This window comes from Bombina bombina, chromosome 5, assembly GCF_027579735.1.
Source record: "Bombina bombina isolate aBomBom1 chromosome 5, aBomBom1.pri, whole genome shotgun sequence".
NCBI classification, from domain to species: domain Eukaryota; kingdom Metazoa; phylum Chordata; class Amphibia; order Anura; family Bombinatoridae; genus Bombina; species Bombina bombina.
This window is the reverse complement of record NC_069503.1, coordinates 74201742-74226466: the sequence shown is the minus strand read 5'-3', so window position 1 is coordinate 74226466 and position 24725 is coordinate 74201742. Positions and strand designations below refer to the sequence as shown.

The 24725-nt window shown below is 38.9% G+C and overlaps 1 protein-coding gene across 1 annotated transcript in view; it reads right to left on the bottom strand.

The window, feature by feature from the left end:
• Nucleotides 1–22171: 22171 nt before the first annotated feature.
• The window catches only part of LOC128659899 (zinc finger protein 585A-like), a 491003-nt gene continuing 488449 nt past the window's right edge, over nucleotides 22172–24725 (bottom strand). The window contains exons 7-8 of the mRNA XM_053713487.1: nucleotides 23217–23794; nucleotides 22172–23050 (exon numbers count right to left, since the gene is read on the bottom strand). Coding sequence (XP_053569462.1) covers nucleotides 22372–23050; nucleotides 23217–23794 — 1257 coding nt within the window. The 3' untranslated portion in view covers nucleotides 22172–22371. The remainder of the gene's footprint in view (nucleotides 23051–23216; nucleotides 23795–24725) is intronic.

Sequence of the window (24725 nt, the reverse complement as noted above, 5' to 3'; positions counted from 1 at the left end):
GGGAGGGACAAGGCAGGAACTTAAACGGAAGGAACCGCTGCCTGTAAAACCTTTCTCCCAAAAACAGCCTCCGAAGAAGCAAAAGTATCAAATTTGTAAAATTTGGAAAAGGTATGAAGCGAAGACCAAGTCGCAGCCTTGCAAATCTGTTCAACAGAAGCCTCATTTTTAAAGGCCCATGTGGAAGCCACAGCTCTAGTAGAATGAGCTGTAATCCTTTCAGGGGGCTGCTGTCCAGCAGTCTCATAGGCTAAACGGATTATACTCCGAAGCCAAAAAGAAAGAGAGGTTGCCGAGGCCTTTTGACCTCTCCTCTGTCCAGAGTAAACAACAAACAGGTTAGATGTTTGACGAAAATCTTTAGTAGCCTGTAAGTAAAACTTCAAGGCACGGACTACGTCTAGATTATGCAAAAGACATTCCTTCTTTGAAGAAGGATTAGGACATAATGATGGAAAAACAATCTCTTGATTGATATTCTTGTTAGAAACCACCTTAGGTAAAAACCCAGGTTTGGTATGCAGAACTACTTTATCTGAATGAAAGATCAGATAAGGAGAATCACAATGTAAGGCAGATAACTCCTAGACTCTTCGAGCCGAGGAAATAGCCATCAGAAAAAGAACTTTCCATGATAAAAGTTTGATATCAATAGAATGAAGGGGTTCAAACGGAACCCCTTGAAGAACTTTAAGAACCAAGTTTAAGCTCCATGGAGGAGCAACAGGTTTAAACACAGGCTTAATTCTTACTAAAGCCTGACAAAATGCCTGAACGTCTGGAACGTCTGCCAGACGCTTGTGTAAAAGAATAGACAGAGCAGAAATCTGTCCCTTTAAAGAACTAGCTGATAATCCTTTGTCCAAACCCTCTTGGAGGAAGGACAATATCCTAGGAATCCTAACCCTACTCCATGAGTAATTCTTGGATTCACACCAATGAAGATATTTACGCCATATCTTGTGGTAAATTTTCCTGGTGACAGGCTTTCGTGCCTGTATTAAAGTATCAATTACTGACTCAGAGAAGCCACGCTTTGATAGGATCAAGCGTTCAATCTCCATGCAGTCAGTCTCAGAGAAAGTAGATTTGGATGATTGAAAGGACCTTGTATTAGAAGGTCTTGTCTCAGAGGCAGAGTCCATGGTGGAAAGGATGACATGTCCACTAGGTCTGCATACCAGGTCCTGCGTGGCCACGCAGGCGCTATCAATATCACCGATGCTCTCTCCTGTTTGATTTTGGCAATCAGACGAGGGAGCAGAGGAAACGGTGGAAACACATAAGCCAGGTTGAAGAACCAAGGCGCTGCTAGAGCATCTATCAGTGCCGCTTCTGGGTCCCTGGACCTGGATCCGTAACAAGGAAGCTTGGCGTTCTGGCGAGACGCCATGAGATCCAGTTCTGGTTTGCCCCAACGGAGAACCAATTGAGCAAACACCTCCGGATGGAGTTCCCACTCCCCCGGATGAAAAGTCTGACGACTTAGAAAATCCGCCTCCCAGTTCTCTACACCTGGGATATGGATCGCTGACAGGTGGCAAGAGTGAGTCTCTGCCCAGCGAATTATCTTGGAGACTTCTGACATCGCTAGGGAACTCCTGGTTCCCCCTTGATGGTTGATGTAAGCCACAGTCGTGATGTTGTCCGACTGAAATCTGATGAACCTCAGTGTTGCTAACTGAGGCCAAGCTAGAAGAGCATTGAATATCGCTCTTAACTCCAGAATATTTATTGGGAGGAGTTTCTCCTCCTGAGTCCATGAACCCTGAGCCTTCAGGGAGTTCCAGACTGCACCCCAACCTAGAAGGCTGGCATCTGTTGTCACAATGGTCCAATCTGGTCTGCGAAAGGTCATACCTTTGGACAGATGGACCCGAGATAACCACCAGAGAAGAGAATCTCTGGTTTCCTGATCCAGATTTAGTAGAGGGGACAAATCTGTGTAATCCCCATTCCACTGACTGAGCATGCATAATTGCAGCGGTCTGAGATGCAGGCGTGCAAATGGGACTATGTCCATCGCCGCTACCATTAAGCCGATTACTTCCATGCACTGAGCCACCGTGGGGCGCGGAATGGAGTGAAGAACACGGCAAGCATTTAGAAGTTTTGATAACCTGGACTCCGTCAGGTAAATTTTCATTTCTATAGAATCTATTAGAGTCCCTAGGAAGGAAACCCTTGTGAGAGGAGATAGAGAACTCTTTTCTTCGTTCACTTTCCACCCATGCGACCTCAGAAATGCCAGAACTATCTCTGTATGAGACTTGGCAATTTGAAAGCTTGACGCCTGTATCAGGATGTCGTCTAGGTAAGGAGCCACCCCTATGCCTCGCGGTCTTAGAACCGCTAGAAGTGAGCCCAGAACCTTTGTAAAAATTCTTGGGGCTGTAGCCAACCCGAATGGAAGAGCTACAAATTGGTAATGCCTGTCTAGAAAGGCAAACCTCAGGAACTGATGATGATTCTTGTGAATCGCAATGTGAAGGTAGGCATCCTTTAAATCCACTGTGGTCATGTACTGACCCTCTTGGATCATGGGTAAAATGGTTCGAATAGTTTCCATCTTGAATGATGGAACTCTGAGGAATTTGTTTAGGATTTTTAGATCCAAAATTGGTCTGAAGGTTCCCTCTTTTTTGGGAACCACAAACAGATTTGAATAAAACCCCTGTCCTTGTTCTGTCCGCGGAACTGGATGGATCACTCCCATTACAAGGAGGTCTTGCACGCAGCTTAGGAAAGCCTCTTTCTTTATCTGGTTTGCAGATAATCTTGAAAGGTGAAATCTCCCTTGTGGAGGAGAAGCTTTGAAGTCCAGAAGATATCCCTGAGATATGATCTCCAACGCCCAGGGATCCTGAACATCTCTTGCCCACGCCTGGGCGAAGAGAGAGAGCCTGCCCCCTACTAGATCCGTTGTCGGATAGGGGGCCGCTCCTTCATGCTGTCTTGGAGGCAGCAGCAGGCTTTCTTGCCTGCTTGCCCTTGTTCCAGGACTGGTTAGGTTTCCAGGCCTGCTTGGATTGAGCAAAAGTTCCCTCTTGTTTTGAAGCAGAGGAAGTTGATGCTGCACCTGCCTTGAAATTTCAAAAGGCACGAAAATTAGACTGTTTGGCCCTTGACTTGACCCTGTCCTGAGAAAGGGTATGACCCTTACCTCCAGTAATGTCAGCAATAATTTCTTTCAAACCAGGCCCGAATAAGGTCTGCCCCTTGAAAGGAATGTTGAGTAATTTAGACTTTGAAGTCACATCAGCTGACCAGGATTTAAGCCATAGCGCCCTACGCGCCTGGATGGTGAATCCGGAATTCTTAGCCGTTAGTTTAGTCAAATGAACAATGGCATCAGAAACAAATGAGTTAGCTAGCTTAAGTGTTCTAAGCTTGTCAATAATTTCAGTCAATGGAGCTGTATGGATGGCCTCTTCCAGGGCCTCAAACCAAAACGCCGCCGCAGCAGTGACAGACGCAATGCATGCAAGGGGCTGTAAAATAAAACCTTGTTGAATAAACATTTTCTTAAGGTAACCCTCTAATTTTTTATCCATTGGATTTGAAAAAGCACAACTGTCCTCAACCGGGATAGTGGTACGCTTTGCTAAAGTAGAAACTGCCATAAGTCCCGTGTAGTGGCATCTATTGGAAACATTTTTCTAAATATAGGAGGTGGGGAAAAGGGCACACCGGGTCTATCCCACTCCTTACTAATAATTTCTGTAAGCCTTTTAGGTATTGGAAAAACATCAGTACTCACCGGCACTGCATAGTATTTATCCAGTCTACACAATTTCTCTGGCACTGCAATTGTGTCACAGTCATTCAGAGCAGCTAATACCTCCCCAAGCAATACACGGAGGTTCTCAAGCTTAAATTTAAAATTAGAAATCTCTGAATCAGGTCTCCCCGATTCAGAGATGTCACCCACAGACTGAAGCTCTCCATCCTCAGGTTCTGCATATTGTGACACAGTATCAGACATGGCTCTTACAGCATCTACGCGCTCTGTATCTCGTCTAACCCCAGAGCTATCGCGCTTGCCTCTCAATTCAGGCAATCTGGCTAATACCTCTGACAGGGTATTATTCATGATTGCAGCCATGTCCTGCAAAGTAATTGCTATGGGCGTCCCTGATGTACTTGGCGCCATATTAGCGTGCGTCCCTTGAGCGGGAGGCGAAGGGTCCGACACGTGGGGAGAGTTAGTCGGCATAACTTCCCCCTCGACAGACCCCTCTGGTGACAATTATTTTATAGATAAAGACTGATCTTTACTGTTTAAGGTGAAATCAATACATTTAGTACACATTCTCCTATGGGGCTCCACCATGGCTTTTAAACATAATGAACAAGTAGTTTCCTCTGTGTCAGACATGTTTGTACAAACTAGCAATGAGACTAGCAAGCTTGGAAAACACTTTAAAGCAAGTTAACAAGCAATATAAAAAACGTTACTGTGCCTTTAAGAGAAACAAATTTTGACAAAATTTGAAATAACAGTGAAAAAAGGCAGTTACACTAACGAAATTTTTACAGTGTATGTAACAAGTTAGCAGAGCATTGCACCCACTTGCAAATGGATGATTAACCCCTTAATACCAAAAACGGAATAATAAATTACAAAAACGTTTTTAAACACAGTCACAACAACTGCCACAGGTCTACTGTGGTTGTTACCCTCCTCAAACACGACTTTTGAAGCCTTTTGAGCCCTTCAGAGATGTCCTGTATCATGCAGAAGGAAGCTGAGTGTCTCTGTCTGTAATTTTAGCTGCGCAGAAAAGTGCTAAAATAGGCCCCTCCCACTCATATTACAACAGTGGAAAGCCTCAGGAAACTGTTTCTAGGCAAAAATCAAGCCAGCCATGTGGAAAAAAATCTAGGCCCCAATAAGTTTTGTCACCAAACATATATAAAAACGATTAACATGCCAGCAAACGTTTTATATTACACTTTTATAAGAGTATGTATCTCTGTTAATAAGCCTGATACCAGTCGCTATTAAATCACTGCATTTAGGCTTAACTTACATTAATCCAGTATCAGCAGCATTTTTCTAGCAAATTCCATCCCTAGAAATATGTTAACTGCACATACCTTATTGCAGGAAAACCTGCACGCCATTCCCCCTCTGAAGTTACCTCACTCCTCAGAATATGTGAGAACGGCAGTGGATCTTAGTTACTTCTGCTAAGATCATAGAAATCACAGGCAGATTCTTCTTCTAATGCTGCCTGAGATGAAACAGTACACTCCGGTACCATTTAAAAATAACAAACTTTTGATTGAAGTTAAAAAACTAACTATAATACACCACTCTCCTCTTACTACCTCCATCTTTGTTGAGAGTTGCAAGAGAATGACTGGGTATGGCAGTGAGGGGAGGAGCTATATAGCAGCTCTGCTGTGGGTGATCCTCTTGCAACTTCCTGTTGGGAAGGAGAATATCCCACAAGTAATGGATGATCCGTGGACTGGATACACTTAACAAGAGAAATTATGTTTATATTGTAATGTCTTTGCCAATAATGAATCAAAATGTTCAAAATGTAATACTTTGATACATCGTGCCAGATGTAAATTTTGTTTTTGTAATATTGTTTGAATTATTTCTACTCAATAAAGAAAACCCTTTATAAAAAAAAGAAAAAAAAAAAAAAGAAACATTTCTCGGGCAGTGTACCTGCATCTGATACGGCTCTGAACAAACGAAAGTTGTGTGATGGGGTAGCAAGGATTAATCTTAACACCATTTCTAATATTTCAGATACTTGTGATGTCATTTTGTTGGACTCTATATCAGAGGGTACATCCAGTGAAAGGGCGCCCACTGATATAGAGAAATTTGTGGGGTTTAAAACAGCTTCCACCTTCTACCCTATTCACAGTCAGGGTCCCTTAGTGGAGAAGTTCTATAGTAGGGTTGAAAGAGATCTTCGTGATCTTTCCCTCAATAAAACCAACAAAACTAATGTTAACCTGACTAAAATGGAAAGACAAGCATTGACTGAGTTACAATCTAACACTAACATCGTGATCAGAGCAGCCGACAAAGGAGGCTCTGTGGTAGTTATGGCCTGGGTGTCCTATAGAGATGAAGCCTTTCTTCAACTTTGTGACAACACTCAGTATTCTATACTACCTGCTGACCCAGTCAGAAAATTTCAAAGGGAACTTGTGCACCTTCTAGATGATGGTCTTGAACAGGGCTTTATTGATCGCAGTACCTTTGATTATTTATGCGTTCAGCATCCTGTGACCCCAGTGTTCCACCATCTTCCGAAGGTGCACAAGTCCCTTACATCAGTCAAGGGATGACCTATTGTTAGTGGCATTGGGTCACTAACAGAACATGTATCTGAATGGCTAGATGCTATCCTTTACCCTCTAGTCCAGATATTGCCCAGCTATATACGGGACACTAAACATACTCAGGGATCTAAATGATTTAAACTGGGATCCATCATACATTTGGCTCACAGTGGATGTTGCTGCTCTCTATTCCTCCATCCCCCACAACAAGGGTTTGGAGGCATTGAGATCCATGCTCTCCCTATATTCAAATTTGGGGAAGGACTTTAGCATTTTTGTGGTGGAGGTTACACATTTCTTACTCTGCCATAATTACTTTGACTTCGAGGGGGTATTCTATGTCCAGAGGTGTGGGACAGCTATGGGGGCTAAATTTGCCCCCCTCCTATGCTAACCTTTATATGGGTTGGTGGGAGCTTTCCCACATCTTTGGAGATGTGAATCCCCTTCGAGACTGCATCGTGTATTATGGCCGTTTTATTGACGATCTCATGCTTATTTGGCGAGGAACACATGAAGAAGTGTTACAATTCATGGAATTCATTAACACCAATACCTGTAACCTCCAGTTCACTTTTTGAGATGTCTACTTCATTTATTCACTTTTTAGATGTGACATTAAAAGGTAACATTAATGGCAGCATTTAGAGCAGTATATACAGAAAACCAATATCGGGTAATTCTGTATTGCATGCAAATAGCTGCCATCCCAAGATCATCTCATACTCTATTGCCAAAGGACAGCTGGTTAGAACCAAACGAAATTGTTCCACTGAGGAGAATTTTCAATATCATCAGAAGGCGCTTGTAGGTCGTTTACAAAATAGAGGCTATCCTAGAAAGACAATCAATAGAGCAATGAGAGAGGTTAAGACAGTCGACAGGTCAAGCCTTCTAATTGACAGACAGGATACCAAAAATAGAGAAACTAACCAAGTAAATTTTGTGACCGAATATAGTACTGAGTATTACAATATTTGTGATATTGTGAAAAAACACTTCAAACTTCTGATAGCCGATGATAAACTAGTTGACTGTGTCAAAGATGGCATAAGATGCTCGTATAGGAAAAAAAAATCCTTGGGCAATTATCTTTCACCCACAGTACTACCCAAAATTACAACTCATACTAGCTCATGGCTTACTAGTAAGGGCATGTTTAAATGTGGGAGTAGTAGGTGCAAGGCATGCGATTACATTGATGTCTCTGATACCTTCACATCTGCTGTGACGGGTCGTACTTTTGAGATTTATCTTATCACATGCACCATTTGTAACATACAATATGTGGGACTCACGACCCGTGACATCAGATCTAGGATCAGAGAACACCTCTCTAAAATGAATACAGGGAAGTCCTCGTCTCCCATAGTACAACATTTTTCCATCTTTCATCAAAAAAATGTTACTAGCTCTAAATGGTTAGCTGTAGACAAAGTAATCCCCCCTAGAAGAGGTGGAGAGAGACAAAGGCTTTTGGAGAGACGGGAAATGCTATGGATATTCAAACTCTGCACCAAAGTTCCTTCTGGTCTGAATGCAGAATTCGATCTTATCAATTATTGGGAATGAATTACAACATAGGTCACTATTACATAAGGCTTTATATAATAATATTATTTTAAACACTATTTACATCTATCCTTATTTATATTTATGTTTTTCCCATGTTAACCCTTGAAATCTAATATTCTGGATTAGTCTAATATATATATATCTTTAATGTGTAAATACAACTATATATATATATAATATCTTTTTACTACTCTATATTTGAGGGGCTTTTTTATGCCTCTAGCAAGACTGACTTTCCTTATTGAAACCAGAACTTAAATAAATCAATTTCACCATATTTATTTTCCCATGTACACAGGATTTCAAGTTTACAAAATGTACTGACATACATAAAATTATGTACACTTATATATATGTCTAATTTAATTTGATTGTTTTTGACTGACTTTGAACAAGTATCCCTTTTTCCTATGTTGAATATGGTGTGACAACTATTTATCTCTGTGTGATTTTTTCTCACACATAATGAATTGTAATATTGTTTGAGATATGTTGTCCACTCTTTTTCAACATAATTATGTCAGTGACATTTGTATATGGTATTTCTATGAGTGAATATACTGTTGCGATATGTATTTATTGTTTTTTGTAGAAATGTATAAAATAAGAAAGTTTTTGTATTTTTTTTAAACTAAGTATAACATGTGTGTGTAATTTGTATTGACACACATTGTAGCACGGGTATTGGTTTAAATTCTTTTCTTGTTTTAACCAATGGGGTTATAGCACACCCTTTCTAAAGCACCTTTGATTGATAATGTGCATCAGTAGTGATTACGGCTCACGCCGAAACGCGTATACTGTTTGTTTTCTACCTGTGCACTGTTTTTCTACATTTTATGTTCCTCCATGGAATATAAAAACATTTTTTAATGGATTACAAATAAACAGACTTTTTATCTACTAAACTGCTGCCACTACTTTCGTTTTTGGATCATTTATTCTAAACACATAGAACACTGACTTTCTTCAATGTCAGACATGTTGAACAGACTAGTAATAACAACACAAGTCGTTAAACCCTTTATTATATTGATGAAAACAATTTAAGCAAAAACGAGTACTGTGCCTTTAAAAAATAAAAAAGCTTACACTTTTCCAAAAGTTGCTAAATATGATATTCAAATGCTCAATTTGAAAGGTATATATCCTAAAGTGCAATCGGATATTGCACCACAAGTAAAAAGGACAGTTAAACCTCTAGTCTAGGTTAATTAAGGCCCAAAAACGTTAAGGAGACAAAAGTTTTTAAACAATGCCCCTGCACCTCAATAGTTTAATCAATGATCCGGTATCACTCCGGTATTTGTCCTCTAAATCTGGGCCCAACCGGAGCTGATGGCTGCTGCTTTCAATGAGAACTAACTGCGCACTTGAAGCGCGAAAAAGGAGGCCCCGCCCATCATGAACGATGTTCTGCCTGCCTCAGTAAACGCATGGGAAGCGGTTTTAGCACAACCATGAGGGATACCAAAGTGAAACACAAAACATAGCCATGTGAAACCCCAGACCAAAAGAAAAAACGTCACCAGCCATGAACCATTTTAATGAATAATAAACGTTAGGCTGCCCCAGTGTCTTAACAATCAGCCCTGAATTATCCTTGCAATTGTGACAAAGGTAAAACTCCATAGGTTTTCAGTACCACCCTGTTACAAATAGGTCTACTGCTTACCCCATCCCAACTTGGGAACATGTCAGCCAATTCTGAAATATACAATAGTCTCTTCAGAAATAAATGACTGCACATACCTCAATGCTGCTTGTAGCATGAAAACATTCCCCATACTGAAGATTCTCTTGTACTCCTCAGCAACTCTGTGGGAACCAACATGGATCTTAGTGACAACTGCTAAGATCATCAACCTCAAGGCAGTAAACTTCTTCTATATCCTGCCTGAGGAAAATAGTACTCGCCGGTACCATTTAAAATAAAAAAATTCTTGATTGAAGAACTAAAAACGATCATTTTATCACCACTATCACTTTACCCTTCCTATTACTAGCATAGGCAAAGAGAATAACTGGGGGGGGGGTGGAGTCAAGGGAGGAGCTATATATACAGCTCTGCTGTGGTGCTCTTTGCCACTTCCTGTTAGCAGGAGGATAATATCCCACAAGTAAGGATGAATCTGTGGACTCGTATCTTGTAGAAGAAAGAGGTATTATAAGTTTAAACTCTAGACATAACACAGGAAATTAAGAATAATTGTGTTATATGAAGAGGAGCTACAAAATATACATCATAATTTTTAATTTAAATGAAATATAGGCTACTAAGTGCAAGTGGGGCAGGTAAAGGGGAGCAGAAAAGGTGGATACTAAGCAGAAGTTATAAGTGTAATAATATTTCTTTCTCTGTATATTATTGATATTTGTTTATAGGACTATGGCTAGATAAAAGAATGAATATCAGCCATATGAACATGTATATTGAATTTATGTTACACTGTATCTCTTTATGAAATAAATTTAAAAAAAAAAAAAAAAAACATTTGGGGTTTCTTATTATTTTAAGCGAAAACCAAATTTACAGGACACTGTCCCTTTAAGTCTGTGATCATGTGACATAAACAGCAGCAGCTGAAGGTGCAGAATACACTCACTAAGGTCTTTACTAACAACAAGAATCAGTCACAGATCAGTGGGATAAACAGGTGCAGCTAATGGAAATAAGAAATGTATTATAAAATAACCTCATTAGAAATAAAATAATATGCAGATCACAAGATATTTATGATTAGATCAGTATATGTGATGAGACTAATACAACAGGGCCATAAGCTGAGTGATATTTATTACTGAAGCAAATAGCAGCTTCATACTAATATTAAATGAAAATGGTTTATCTGGGCTCTACAGTTAATTATAAACCTATAGGGAAATACAGGATTCTATTTGGCTGATACTTAAAAATCTCTTGCTCATTGGATAACAGGAACAACCCTACAAATGTATTATTGGACAAACCTCCTCAAGCTTCAAAATATGGTTTGGTTCTGCTACAAACTGCTGTAAATCATTATGTATTAAATTAGGCTTTTTAAATAAAAGAACTTAACGTTAAAATCATTAAAACAGCACGAAAAAATATAGAAAACAAATTAAATAAATTCAGTGGACTTTTTATATAAACTCAGTTTCTTATATGAAGTGAAATATTTTATCTTTATTATAACAAAATACAGAACAATATTTTCTCATCATTATATAAAACACAACAGTGTGAGGCTGTTAATAAAGATTTATGTCAGGGTTTGCATATTACCGTTTAGCAGAAGCTCTGTAAGTATGAAGTCTCTCTGGTTCCTCCTGTGATATCACTGAGTGTTACACAGATATTTATACTAATGTGGGAGTGTCACCTTTCTCTGTGTGACTTACATGAGTACAACTTGTCAGTTGCGAGACAATGAGAGGGTCACACCTGGACTTTTGTTCTCATATAGATGTCTATTGTCCCCTCTGGTGTCACATGAATACAGAGTCCCTGCCTCCCCCTCAGGGTGTGATTATCATATGGATAAGTAAGGAGGAAACAAAATGTTTATTTAAATGTGAGAGATGTTTCTGTTGTGTCCTAAAATATCTCAGGATACAGCATTATATTATGTTTTTATTGATGATAAATGCTATTTTAAAAGAACTTAGTTATGATGGCAGATGCCTGATCATTACAGACGGTGACACTGTGTGTTACCGTCTGTAACGATCTTCTGCTGGTGTCGGCGGGAGGTGGGCGAGGGAAGGGGAGGGAGTGGGAGGGTCCTATGCTACAGAAAAAAAGGGTCAGGAAGGGATGGGGCAGCTACACTACAGAAAAGGGTTGCTACAGAAAAAAGGGACAGGGAGGGATGGTGCAGCTACACTACAGCAAAGGGGTTTGGGGGTGCGTGGGAGGTGGGTTATAAATGGTGATCGCAGGAGGGGGGGAGGTGGTAGGACCACTAAACTACAGAAAAACAAATACAAATATAAAAAATAATAATAAAAAAGGGGTTTATATGTACTGGCAGATAGCTGCCAGTACCTAAGGTGGCGGCAATTGTTAGAGGGGGGAGGGTTAGAGAGCTGTTTTAGGGGGGGGATCAGGGAGGTTGGAGGGTTAGGGGGACCTTACACTGCAGACAAATATAGATAAAGGGATAGGAATAGAGGGATAGATGGATAGGGAGCTTTAACACTAGTTATTCCTATAATCCTGTAGAGATTTTTGTTCACTATATTTTTATACAACAATAGATATACAAAAATGCTTTGTATTTATCCTTCAATTAATAATATTATTTATAAATAAGACAGAATATCTATATCTAAGCAAACACTTACAGATATAGTATACATAGTGATTGTAATACCAAACCTCTTTTTCTATGGACTAAAAAGGTAAAGTACGTAAGGAAAGTATTCATAGCAACTTGACATTATACCTTATAGTAAGATATAACTCCTGGATCAAAAAGAAGCCACTTCTGTGATGCTGCTATGTGCACTTTTAGTTTTCAGGACTACAAAAAAATACACAACTTTCAGACTTAAAAGGGACAGTCAAGTCCAAATAAAACTTTCATGATACAAACAGGGCATGCAATTTTTTTTTTTTTTAAATCTCTTTTTTATTGATTTTTTCACAGAAATTACAATCAGAAAAAGAAAGATATGATTAGATATATATGTTATCATAAACATTTTACAAGAAATTACCATCATTCCTTAGATTTGTAAATCAAAACCATTTATATTGTATTGGGAGGATTCTCAACCCCTTATTTCCCTTTTCTTTCCTCTTTTTTCCTTAGTGTTACAGCAACACAATTATCATAAACAATAATTATCATTTTAGGCCCTCAAAAGATTCTTATTTTGCTTTCCCTTTCATCTTAGACCTATTGCGATATTAGATATCTATTTCTTATTAAGAGTGAGGCCTACCATAATAAGAGGGCCAACAATCAATAATAACAACAATACATAATAAAAAAAAAAAAAGGAATTTATATATAGACAGACAAGCCTCTTTCCTCGAAACCCCTCTCCAACCCCCCAAGCCCCCCAAGCCCCTCCACATTCTACCAGATATTAAGCAGAACCATTTCAGTATTTCTAAATGGAAAAATTAAGTAATCAATTTCTCTGGTTGGAAAAATTCTAATAAATTTAGACCATTTTTATTTATTTTTTACATATTTCCTTCTCTGAGTTCAGGTCTGTGGTCATTTGCTCAATTATTAGTTGTTTTTTTAAATAATTCTTAACTTCTGTTATTGTTGGGGAGAATTTATTCTTCCAGTTCTTAAAGGGACATAATACTCATATGCTAAATCATTTGAAACTGATGCAGTATAACTGTAAAAAGCTGACAGGAAAATATCACCTGAGCATCTCTATGTAAAAAAGGAAGATATTTTACCTCACAATTTCCTCAGCTCAGCAGAGTCAGTTCTGTGTAAAAAGTTATACTCAGCTGCTCCCAGCTGCAGGTAAAAAAATAAAAAAAAATGAAGAAATGAACAGCAGCCAATCAGCATCAGCAGTGCTGAGGTCATGAACTCTTACTGTGATCTCATGAGATTTGACTTAACTCTCATGAGATTTCATAGTAAGCTTCCTTTACCTGATTGGTGAAATAATATGAGAGTGCACGATGCTAGTCCCTTCAGATGTCCCAGGACAGACACACTAAAATGCTGCTTAGAAATACTTTACAATGGGAGGTGGCTACTGAGGAACTTTTGAGGTAAAATATCTTTCTTTTTTACATAGAGATGTTCAGGTGATATTTTCTAATCAGCTTTTTACAGCTATGCTGCATCACTTTCAAGTGTTTAAACATTTGGGTATTATGGCCCTTTAAATATTTGATATCTGGCGGCCAAAATGATTAGATTTATTATCTTAATTTCATTTGAAGGAATTTTTTGACCTATCAAGAATATTATATCTTTTGGAGTAAATCTATGCGCAGATATGTTAAGGACGTTAAGTATCCAAAATTCTATTCTATTCCAGAATTGTTTTATTTTGGGGCATGTCCATAGCATATGTATCAAATTTGCAGCCGGAAGACTGCATTTTGGACATTTATTAAAATTTTTATTCTTCCATTTAGCTCCTTTCTCGGGTGTGTAGTAAGTTTGATAGATTAATTTTATATGGGACTATCTCCAGGTCTCTGAGATTGTGGCTTGAAAAAGCAATTGTATTGATCTTGTTACATGCTGCTTTGGATCAATGTCATCAGATATAAGGTCTGACCATTTAAGGGCTATGGTTTCTAAATTAGATCTTTCAGACTGTGATGTCAAGTATAGATAACAAGTAGAAATAGAATGATGCCCTGCTTTGGCCAAAATCGGCCAATTTTCAATTTTACCCCATGACCCTTTCCCTGGGAATGTTTTTAATAGCTGTTGCACATAGTTGAATATCAAAAACAAAAACAGTTTGGAGCACCAAAAAGCATGTGAAAAACAACATTTATTATTTAACAAAAAGGGTTAATTAACCCCAGGGTAAGAGTGTTGGTGAAAATATAAATGAAATACATAGAGCAAAAAGGCTGACCGGTTTCGGCGTGTGCCTTAATCCTAGCCTGAAGCAGGCTAGGATTAAGGCACACGCCGAAACCGGTCAGCCTTTTTGCTCTATGTATTTCATTTATATTTTCACCAACACTCTTACCCTGGGGTTAATTAACCCTTTTTGTTAAATAATAAATTTTGTTTTTCACATGCTTTTTGGTGCTCCAAACTGTTTTTGTTTTTGATATTCAATTAGTTTGGCCATTGTGAGCACACTAAGCAGGTTCAAATACCATTATTATTCCCTATTGCGGAGGTACAGCAATTCCCAGCTTGGATACTCACAAGTTGCAAATAGGAGCCTTACAACAAGGATCAAGCCAACAGCACCACAAGGAAAAGAGAGGAAATAATAACCTGAAACAGGATTGTGGTGAGTCTTTTGAGACATATATATAAGTGACATTATTATACAGCATTGGTGAGTTTTATATATATAAAAAAGCACTTTTACTTTAACACAGCAATTGTCAGGGGACACTGGGGTTGACCCACTGACATAGCATGACCACAAACTTTCGTCTGTTCAACCAAGCTGGTTGTGTAATGTGATTCATTATATTTACATATGAAATTATATACTGCGTGTACACCCAACCTAAGCACCCCACTTTTCTTTGACTGTTGCACATAGTGTCTTGCTTGTAAAAATGCAAAAAAGTCCCTATTGGTAAGATCAAATTCATGTTTCAAATCAGGGCATGCAATTTTAAACAACTTTCCAATTTACTTTTATCACCAATTTTGCTTTGTTCTCTTGGTATTCTTAGTTGAAAGCTAAACCTAGGAGGCTCATATGCTAATTTCTTAGACCTTGAAGGCCGTCTCTGCATTTAACAGTTTTTCACCACTAGAGGGTGTTAGTTCATGTGTTTCATATAGATAACATTGAGCTCATGCACGTGAAATTACTGAGGAATGAGCACTAAATGGCTAAAATGCATGTCTGTCAAAAGAGCTGAAGGGGGCAGTCTGCAGAGGCTTAGATACAAGGTAATTACAGAGGTAAAAAGAATAATCCTAGGTGAACTCAAGAGCATGCATGTTTCTTCAGACAGCAGAGTTTGCAAAAACATTTATAGCATTGTTTTAGTTACAAATACTGCTGCACAGAGTGCTAAATACGTGCACGCCCCTAAGCTCATATAATATTAGCTTCCTATGTTAACTCTATAACAAAGGATACCAAAAGAACAAAGCAAATTAGATAATAGAAGTAAATTGAAAAGTTAGGTAAAATTGCTGCTTTATCTGAATTATCAGCGTTTAACTTTCACTGTTAGTTTTGGCTTCTGTCTTTGATGTTGTTTTCCTAATTATTCTGTGATATTGGGTTTTTAATTATACAAAAAAACACAAAATACTAGTCTGGATTACAATCACTTTTTATTTGCATGAAAAAACATTGTATATCATTATATAGTAAACAGCAGCATTACATGATATATGCACACAATGGTATAAATATACCTAACACTTGTGCTCTTGATACAAAGGGATTTATCAGACATATAATGCTCTCTTTATATTTACAGTATGTGCTGTGATGAGAGTGGGAGTGACGTCACCGGATGGGGTTGTGGTTTAAGGGATTGATTGTCTATGTCGCAGTTACTAAGTTATATGTGTTGTGCAAGCTGTATACTTCTATGCTCTGCAATAAAATAGCGTTGTACCTTCTATGCTGTGTCCTGCATCTCATGACATGGTGTCAGAAGTTCTTGCCTGCGCTTCTGTTCCTGATCGATGGCGATGTCAAAGTTTACCCCACCTGAGCCTTTTGATTTCTCTCAGACTGCAGCTTGGCCCACATGGCATCAGCGGTTTCAGCGCTTCAGGATCGCTTCCAAGCTGGACAAGGAGAGTGGTGAAGTACAAGTTAATTCTCTTTTATACTCTATGGGGAAAGATGTGGAGCCTGTGTTCAATGCTTTTACTTTCCAAGAAGGGGAATAATTTGACTTTAAAAATAGTTATGAACAAACTCAGTGCTCACTTTGTGCCCAAAAGAAATGTGATTCATGAGAGGGCTTGTTTTCACAAACGTGCCCAGTGTGTGGGAGAATCCTTAGAGTCATTTGTGCGCAGCCTGTATGAACTAGCTGAATTCTGTGAGTTTGGTGTTGCTAAAGAGGAGCAAATCAGAGACAGAATAGTCATAGGAATTGCAGATGCTGAAGTCTCACTGAAGCTGCAGTTAGAGTCTGATTTAACATTGGATGGGGCTATTAGGATGGCCCGCCAGAGTGAACTGGTGAAAAAGCAAAGTGCTGATCTGAGGTCTGAGAGTATTGTGGATGAAGTGCAGCAAGTCCAGGAGAGCTGCCAGTGAAAGGCACAGTGTGAGCGGTAGACCTAGGGCAGCAGATAGGCCCAGAGGTGGATTGACACAGCATGCTTGCTGCACGCGGTATAACCGTACCCATGATCAGAAAAATCCTTGCTATTGAACAGATGAAAAGTCCTTCTGATGTACATGAGCTGAGACAAATATTGGGTCTTGTGAATTATGTGGGCAGGTTCCTTCCATATGTATCCACAATACTACACCCTATCAGAGTTATTGAAGAAAGATGTTGCCTGGGTCTGGGGACCTTCACAGGAAGAATCTTTTGTGCAGGTCAAGTCCCTGCTGGGGTCTGCCCCAGTGTTGGGGTTCTATGACCCTTCTAAAAAGACTGTGGTTAGTGCTGATGCGAGCAGTTATGGGTTAGCGGCCGCCCTCCTGCAGTTGAATGAGAACAAACTACAGCCCATTGCCTAATTTCTCCGTACACTGACCGCTGCTGAGTTGAAATACGCCCAAATTGAGAAAGAGTGCCTGGCTGCAGTTTGGGCCTGTGAGCGATTCCAGCGTAACCTAGTGGGTTTAGAGAAATTTAGGCTGGAGACTGACCATAAACCGCTAGTCCCTCTAATCAACTCCTATGATATTGATAAAACACCTCTAAGATGTAAGAGACTTCTGATGAGGCTGCTCAGGTTCAACGTTCATGCAGTGCATGTGCTGGGGAAACAACTGGTAGTGGCAGATGCACTTTCCAGGCTCCCGCTGGCTGCTGCTGAAGAATATTCAACGGAATCAGATGTGAACGTGTATGTAGATTCAGTTCTGGCATCCAAATCCATTTAGTCAGGGAAGCTAGAGCAAATAAGAAAGGAGACATATTTAGATACTGACCTTAAAGAAGTTATTAAGTACATAAAAGAAGGTAGTTCTTACCAGTCAGAAAGGTTGCAGCTCACGGAACTGGATAGGTTGGTGCTGTTCCAAGACTGCATTGTTATTCCTGTTAGCATGCAGAAAGAGATGTTAAGAAGGATTTATGATGTGCCTTTTGCCAGGAATGCCAGCCTACTCAGAGAAGGGAGCCCTCGATTTCTACTCCGCTGCCTGCAGGCCCATGGCAGAAAATAGCTGCTGATTTGTACGAACTGCACGGGAAAAAGTACCTAGTTGTGATTGACTACTATTCCAGGTATTTGGAGATTGCACCCTTGAATGAGATCACAAGTCAAGCCATTATCACTCGTCTCAAGAGCTTGTTCGCCCGGTGGGGCATACCAATGGAGTTAGTGAGTGATAACTGAATGCAGTTTGCTTCCACAGAGTTCAGTTCTTTCAGCAGTGAATATGATTTTGTCCATTCTACATTGAGTCCACATTACCCGCAGGCCAATGGAATAGCTGAAAGGGCAGTTCAAACAACACATTTCATTTTGAAGCAATCTGAGCCGTACCTAGCCCTCTTGTTCTATAGGGCGACTCCCATTCAAGCAACGGGTTTTAGCCCGGCACAGCTGATGCTAGGACGTCAGATTCGCACCACTTTACCCTCTGGGTGTCTTCCAGCCAACTAGCTCTGGTCCTTAGGAGGGATGAAGAGGCTAAAAGGGGCTATCGATTCTTCTACGACAGGAAACACTCTGTGAGGCCCTTGCAGGAGCTGAATGTGGGGCAAAGTGTCAGAGTTAAACTGGATGATGAGAAGAAATGGAAGACGCCTGCTACGGTAATTAGTCCTTACTGATGGAGGGAGAGTCACACGTCAAAATCGAAAACATCTTAAGCCAGTACCTGAGAGTTTGGGACTGGATGCCTCAGTACCACTGCCGGTGGGATCCCCTGTTTTAAGAGGGGTGCCTTCCCCTCAGCAAGATCACAGTGGGGATACTTCTTTGCTCGCAGACTCTCAATCACCTTCTTCTGTATCAGAGGACAGTTCATGTAAAATGACATCAAGTGGAAGGGTGGTGAGACTTCCAGCCCGCTACCGGGATTAGCACTAGTTAGAGCAGTGACCAGAAGAATGGGCAGAATAATCACATGGTCACTGTGGACTAGGTTAGTCTACCCCGATGTTCAAGTCAGGATTGTATTTCATGTTGTTTATGTATATCCTCTTTAACTTGTTATTTGTTGTATACTAAACAAAACTATTTCTGTATGCTTCTTGTATACCTTGTTATTTGATGTATTCAAAAAGAAAAAAAAAATGCATGCTTTGTCCTTTGAAAAGGGGGAAGATGTGATGAGAGTGGGAAGTGACGTCACCGGATGGGGGCGTGGTTTAAGGGATTGATTGTCTATGTTGCAGTTACTAAGTTAGATGTGTTGTGGAAGCTGTATACTTCTATGCTCTGCAATAAAATAGCGTTGTACCTTCTATGCTGTGTCCTGCATCTCATGACGTGCTATTATCAGTTCTTGTGGCTTCTAACTAACATGAAAACATCTAAAAGGCATAATATCAAGTTACAGAACATGACATACATATTACATACCCAGTATACATGTAGGTTATAGTAGCCATTTAAATTAAACTGATTATGATCATGTATGTACCGGTTACTGATATTGTGTCTCATTAAATAAAATCAGTTTCCCCTCAGTAATTCCTCTGGTATATAACATGTACAATGCTAAGAATCTATTGCTATAAGAAAAGGTTTATCCACATGATGTGCACAATAAATATATCTCCCAGATGTCAATAATTTGAGACTGATGTTCTTGTTTATATAATTCTCTAAGACTCTCGGCTATATTATGAGTTTTGCGTTATGGCTCATAACACTGCTTTTTCACTACCACTGCTATTATGAGTCTTGTAGGTATAGCTGTACCGCACACTATTTTGGCCGTAACGCAACGTAACTACCGCACCTTTCAAAAAGTCCTTTTTCAATGGGAATTCCATAGCGCCGGTATTACGAGTTTTGCCTGAGAGGCCAAAAAGTGAGTAGTACACCCTATACTGACAAGATTCATTCCACCATCTAAAGTCAGTAGTTATGGGTTTTGCGCTACAAAGCTGTAGCATAAAACTCATAAGTAAAGTGTTACAAAGTACACTAACACCCATAAACTACTTATTAACCCCTAAACCGAGGCCCTCTCGCATCGCAAACACTATAATAAAAATATTAACCTCTAATCTGCCGCTCCGGACATCGCCGCCACTATAATAAACATATTAACCCCTAAAACGACGCACTCCCGCATTGTAAACACTAGTTAAATATAAACCCCTAATCTGCCGCCCCCAACGTCACTGCCGCCACTATACTAAAGTTATTAACCCCCAAACCTAACCCTAACACCCCTAACTTTAATATAATTAAAATAAATATAAATAAAAATTACTATCATTAACTAAATAATTCCTATTTAAAACTAAATACTTACCTGTAAAATAAACCCTAAGCTAGCTACAATATAACTTATTTTTATTTCACAGCTAAGTTTGTATTTATTTTAACTAGGTAGATTAGTTAGTAAATAGTTATTAACTATTTACTAACTACCTAGTTAAAATAAATACAAATGTACCTGTAAAATAAAACCTAACCTGCCTCACACTCACACCTAACATTACACTACAATTACATAAATTACATAAATTAAATACAATTAACTAAATTACAAAAAATAAAAAACACTAAATTACACAAAATATGAAATTATCAAATATTTAAACTAATTACACCTAATCTAATAGCCCTATCAAAATAAAAAAGCCCCCCCCCCCCGAAATAAAAAACCCTAGCCTAAACTAAACTGCCAATAGCCCTTAAAAGGGCCTTTTGCAGGGCATTGCCCCAAAGAAATCAGCTCTTTTACCTGTAAAAAAAAATACTAACAACCCCCCAACAGTAAAACTCACCACCCACACAACCAAAGCCTCAAATAAAACCCTATCTAAATAAACCTAAGCTCCTCATTGCCCTGAAAAGGGCATTTAGCTCTTTTTCCTTGCCCAAACCCCTAATCTAAAAATAAAACCCACCCAATAAACCCTTAAAAAACCTAACACTAACCTTGAAGATCCACTTACAGTTTTTGAAGACCGGACATCCATCCTCAACAAAGCCGAGAGAAGTCTTCATCCAAGCGGCAAGAAGTCGTCCTCCAGATGGGCAGAAGTCTTCATCCAGACGGCATCTTCTATCTTCATCCTTCCGACGCGGAGCGGCTCCAGCTATAAGACACCCAGCGCGGAGCATCCTCTTCTTTCGCTGGCTCTTCAAGAATGAATTTCCCTTTAAATAACGTCATCCAAGATGACGTCCCTTGATTTCCGATTGGCTGATAGAATTCTATCAGCCAATCGGAATTCAAGGGACGCCATCTTGGATGACGTAATTTAAAGGAAAATTCATTCTTGAAGAGCCAGCAAAAGAAGAGGATGCTCCGTGCAGGATGTTTTGAAGATGGAGCCACTCCGCGTCTGAAGGATGAAGATAGAAGATGCCGTCTGGATGAAGACTTCTCCCGGCTTCGTTGAGGATGGATGTCCGGTCTTCAAAAACTGTAAGTGGATCTTCCGGGTTTAGTGTTAGGTTTTTTAAGGGTTTATTGGGTGGGTTTTATTTTTAGATTAGGGGTCTGGACAAAGAAAAAGAGCTAAATGCCCTTTTAAGGGCAATGCCCATCCAAATGCCCTTTTCTGGGCAATAGGGAGCTTAGGTTTATTTAGATAGGTTTTTATTTGGGGGTTTGGTTGTGTGGGTGGTGGGTTTTACTGTTGAGGGGGTGTTTGTATTTTTTTTTACAGGTAAAATGGCTGATTTATTTGGGGCAATGCCTCGCAAAAGGCCCTTTTAAGGGCTATTGGCAGTTTAGTTTAGGCTAGGTTTTTTTTTGGGGGGGGGTTATTTTGATAGGGCTATTAGATTAGGTGTAATTAGTTTAAATATTTAATAATTTCTTTTTCATTTTGTGTAATTTAGTTAATTGTATTTAATTAATGTAATTTAAATTGTAGAGTAATGTTAGGTGTTAGTGTAAGACAGGTTAGATTTTATTTTACAGGTAAATTTGTATTTATTTTAAATAGGTAGTTAGTAAATAGTTAATTAGCTAATGCTGTTAGTTAGCTAATGCTGGTTTTTGCAAACCTGTAATAGCAGCGCTATTAAAGGTGAGCGGTGGAAATAGCTTGCAAGTTAGTACCGAGCCGCTCATAACGCAAAAATCGTAATCTAGCTGTCTATTCATATAAAGACTCTTTATTATGTAAATATAATTATTTTCTCCCTTATGTAAATCAAACGTACAACTACTAACACTGGAATATTAATAAAACACTCTGGGGTGATTTGGTGGTGAATGGTTGTGTAAACTGGTCAGTATGATGACAGATTTGTATATTCTGAGGTGCACATATATAGAGGAACAAAGGACAGCAGGAGAGCACTTCCAATCTGGGGTTTTTATAACTGGGATTTAGAAAGTATTATTTACAATATCATCCTTTTTGATGCTTCTATTTAGAGAGTTTGTCGTCTTTAGGATAATTGTAAAAAGGTTTGTACACTGTGTTTATAAAGTTTATTTGTGTGTAAATATTTGGTGTTTTGCGATACTAGATTTCAATAAAAACCTTTTTTCCACTTTCTAAACATGTGAAAGGTTTCTTCCCTTGTGAATCATTTCATGAGTTTTTAGAGTACTCATTTGTGTAAAACTTTTTCCACACTCTGTACATGTGAAAGGCTTTTCTCCTGTGTGAATCCTTTCATGAGTTTTCAGATTACTCATTCGTGTAAAACATTTTCCACACTCTGTACATGTGAATGGCTTTTCCCCTGTGTGAATCCTTTCATGAGTTTTCAGATCACTCTTTTCTGTAAAACATTTTCCACACTCTGTACATGTGAAAGGCTTTTGCCCTGTGTGACTCCTTTCATGTTTTTTCAGATTACTCGTTTGTCTAAAACTTTTTCCACACTCTGTACATGTGAACGGCTTTTCTCCTGTGTGAATCCTTTCATGATTTTTCAGTTTACTCTTTCCTGTAAAACTTTTTCCACACTCTGTACATGTGAACGGCTTTTGCCCTGTGTGACTTATTTCATGATATTTCAGACTACTCTTTTCTGTAAAATATTTCCCACACTCTGTACATGTGAAAGGCTTTTCCCCTGTGTGAATCCTTTCATGAGTTTTCAGATGTTTCATTCGTGTAAAACTTTTTCCACACTCTGTACATGTGAAAGGCATTTCTCCTGTGTGAATCCTTTCATGAGTTTTAAGATTACTCATATGTGTAAAACTTTTTCCACACTCTGTACATGTGAAACGCTTTTCTCTTGTGTGACTCATTTCATGATATTTCAGACTACTCTTTTCTGTAAAACTTTTTCCACACTCTGTACATGTGAAAGGCTTTTCTCCTGTGTGACTCATTTCATGATATTTCAGACTACTCTTTTCTGTAAAACTTTTTCCACACTGTACATGTGAAAGGCTTTTCTCCTGTGTGAATCCATTTATGAGTTTTCAGATTACTCATATGTGTAAAACTTTTTCCACACTCTGTACATGTGAAAGGCTTTTCTCCTGTGTGACTCATTTCATGATATTTCAGATGACTCATTTGTGTAAAACTTTTTCCACACTCTGTACATGTGAAAGGCTTTTCTCCTGTGTGAATCCTTTCATGAGTTTTCAGTTTACTCTTTCCTGTAAAACTTTTTCCACACTCTGTACATGTGAAAGGCTTTTCTCCTGTGTGACTCATTTCATGATATTTCAGACTACTCTTTTCTGTAAAACTTTTTCCACACTGTGTACATGTGAAAGGCTTTTCTCCTGTGTGAATCCATTCATGAGTTTTCAGATTACTCATATGTGTAAAACTTTTTCCACACTCTGTACATGTGAAAGGCTTTTCTCCTGTGTGACTCATTTCATGATATTTCAGATGACTCATTTGTGTAAAACTTTTTCCACACTCTGTACAAGTGAAAGGCTTTTTTCCTGTGTGAATCCTTTCATGAGTTTTAAGATTACTCTTTCCTGTAAAACTTTTTCCACACTCTGTACATGTGAAAGGCTTTTCTCCTGTGTGAATCTTTTTATGATTTTTCAGATTATCCATTTGTGTAAAACATTTGCCGCGCTCAGTACATGGGTGTGGTTTCTCACCTGTGTGAATGTTGTAGTGTTGTAGTAAATAAGACTTCCATCTAAAGCTTTTCTCACATTCTGTAGATTTGAAAGGTTTCTCCTTTGTATGAATCATTTGACTAGACTGTAGACTTTTCCCTTCTTTAATATGTTTTGAAAACTCAGTAAATGTGTGAGGTTTAGCCTCAGGGATAATAATTTCACTAGATAAGTCATAAATGTTGTTGTCTTGTTTGATGACTAAATTACTCTCTGTACATGATGGCTGCCCAGTTCCTGCCGATTCACCATCTCCTTTAAACATCTGCTGTGATATCCCCAATGTTTGTGAATAGTCATTGGTGTCTAAGACTAATGGAGTTTGTGGTATCATTCCGATGCTTCCTGTAGTGAAGGATAGATATGAACTATTCACGTGTTTGTCTACATAAAAAGAAATGGAATAAAGAAAAATAAGAATGTTTATTCATTATAATATAATCCATCTTAATAAAAAAAACATTTTTTTATACTCGAAAATGTCTTCCGTTTTGTATTTTTAAATTTATTTACCTGTTAATCATAAATTAAAAAAAGCATGACATACACTTAGAATACGAGTTTTGAGCGCTATAGGGTTTTGTAACGACCGCCACAAAAGCAGCGTTACTTCACCACCCTATATTGCTGGTATTACGAGTTTTTAAAAAGCAGGCTTGTGCGGGCGATATGGTTGCGTTGAGCTCCATACCACACCGAAAACAAGTGCTGCTTTGACGTGCTCGTGCACAATTTCCTTTCCCCATAGACATCAATGGGGAGAGCCAGCAAAAAAAAAGTCTAACACCCGCAATCGCGGA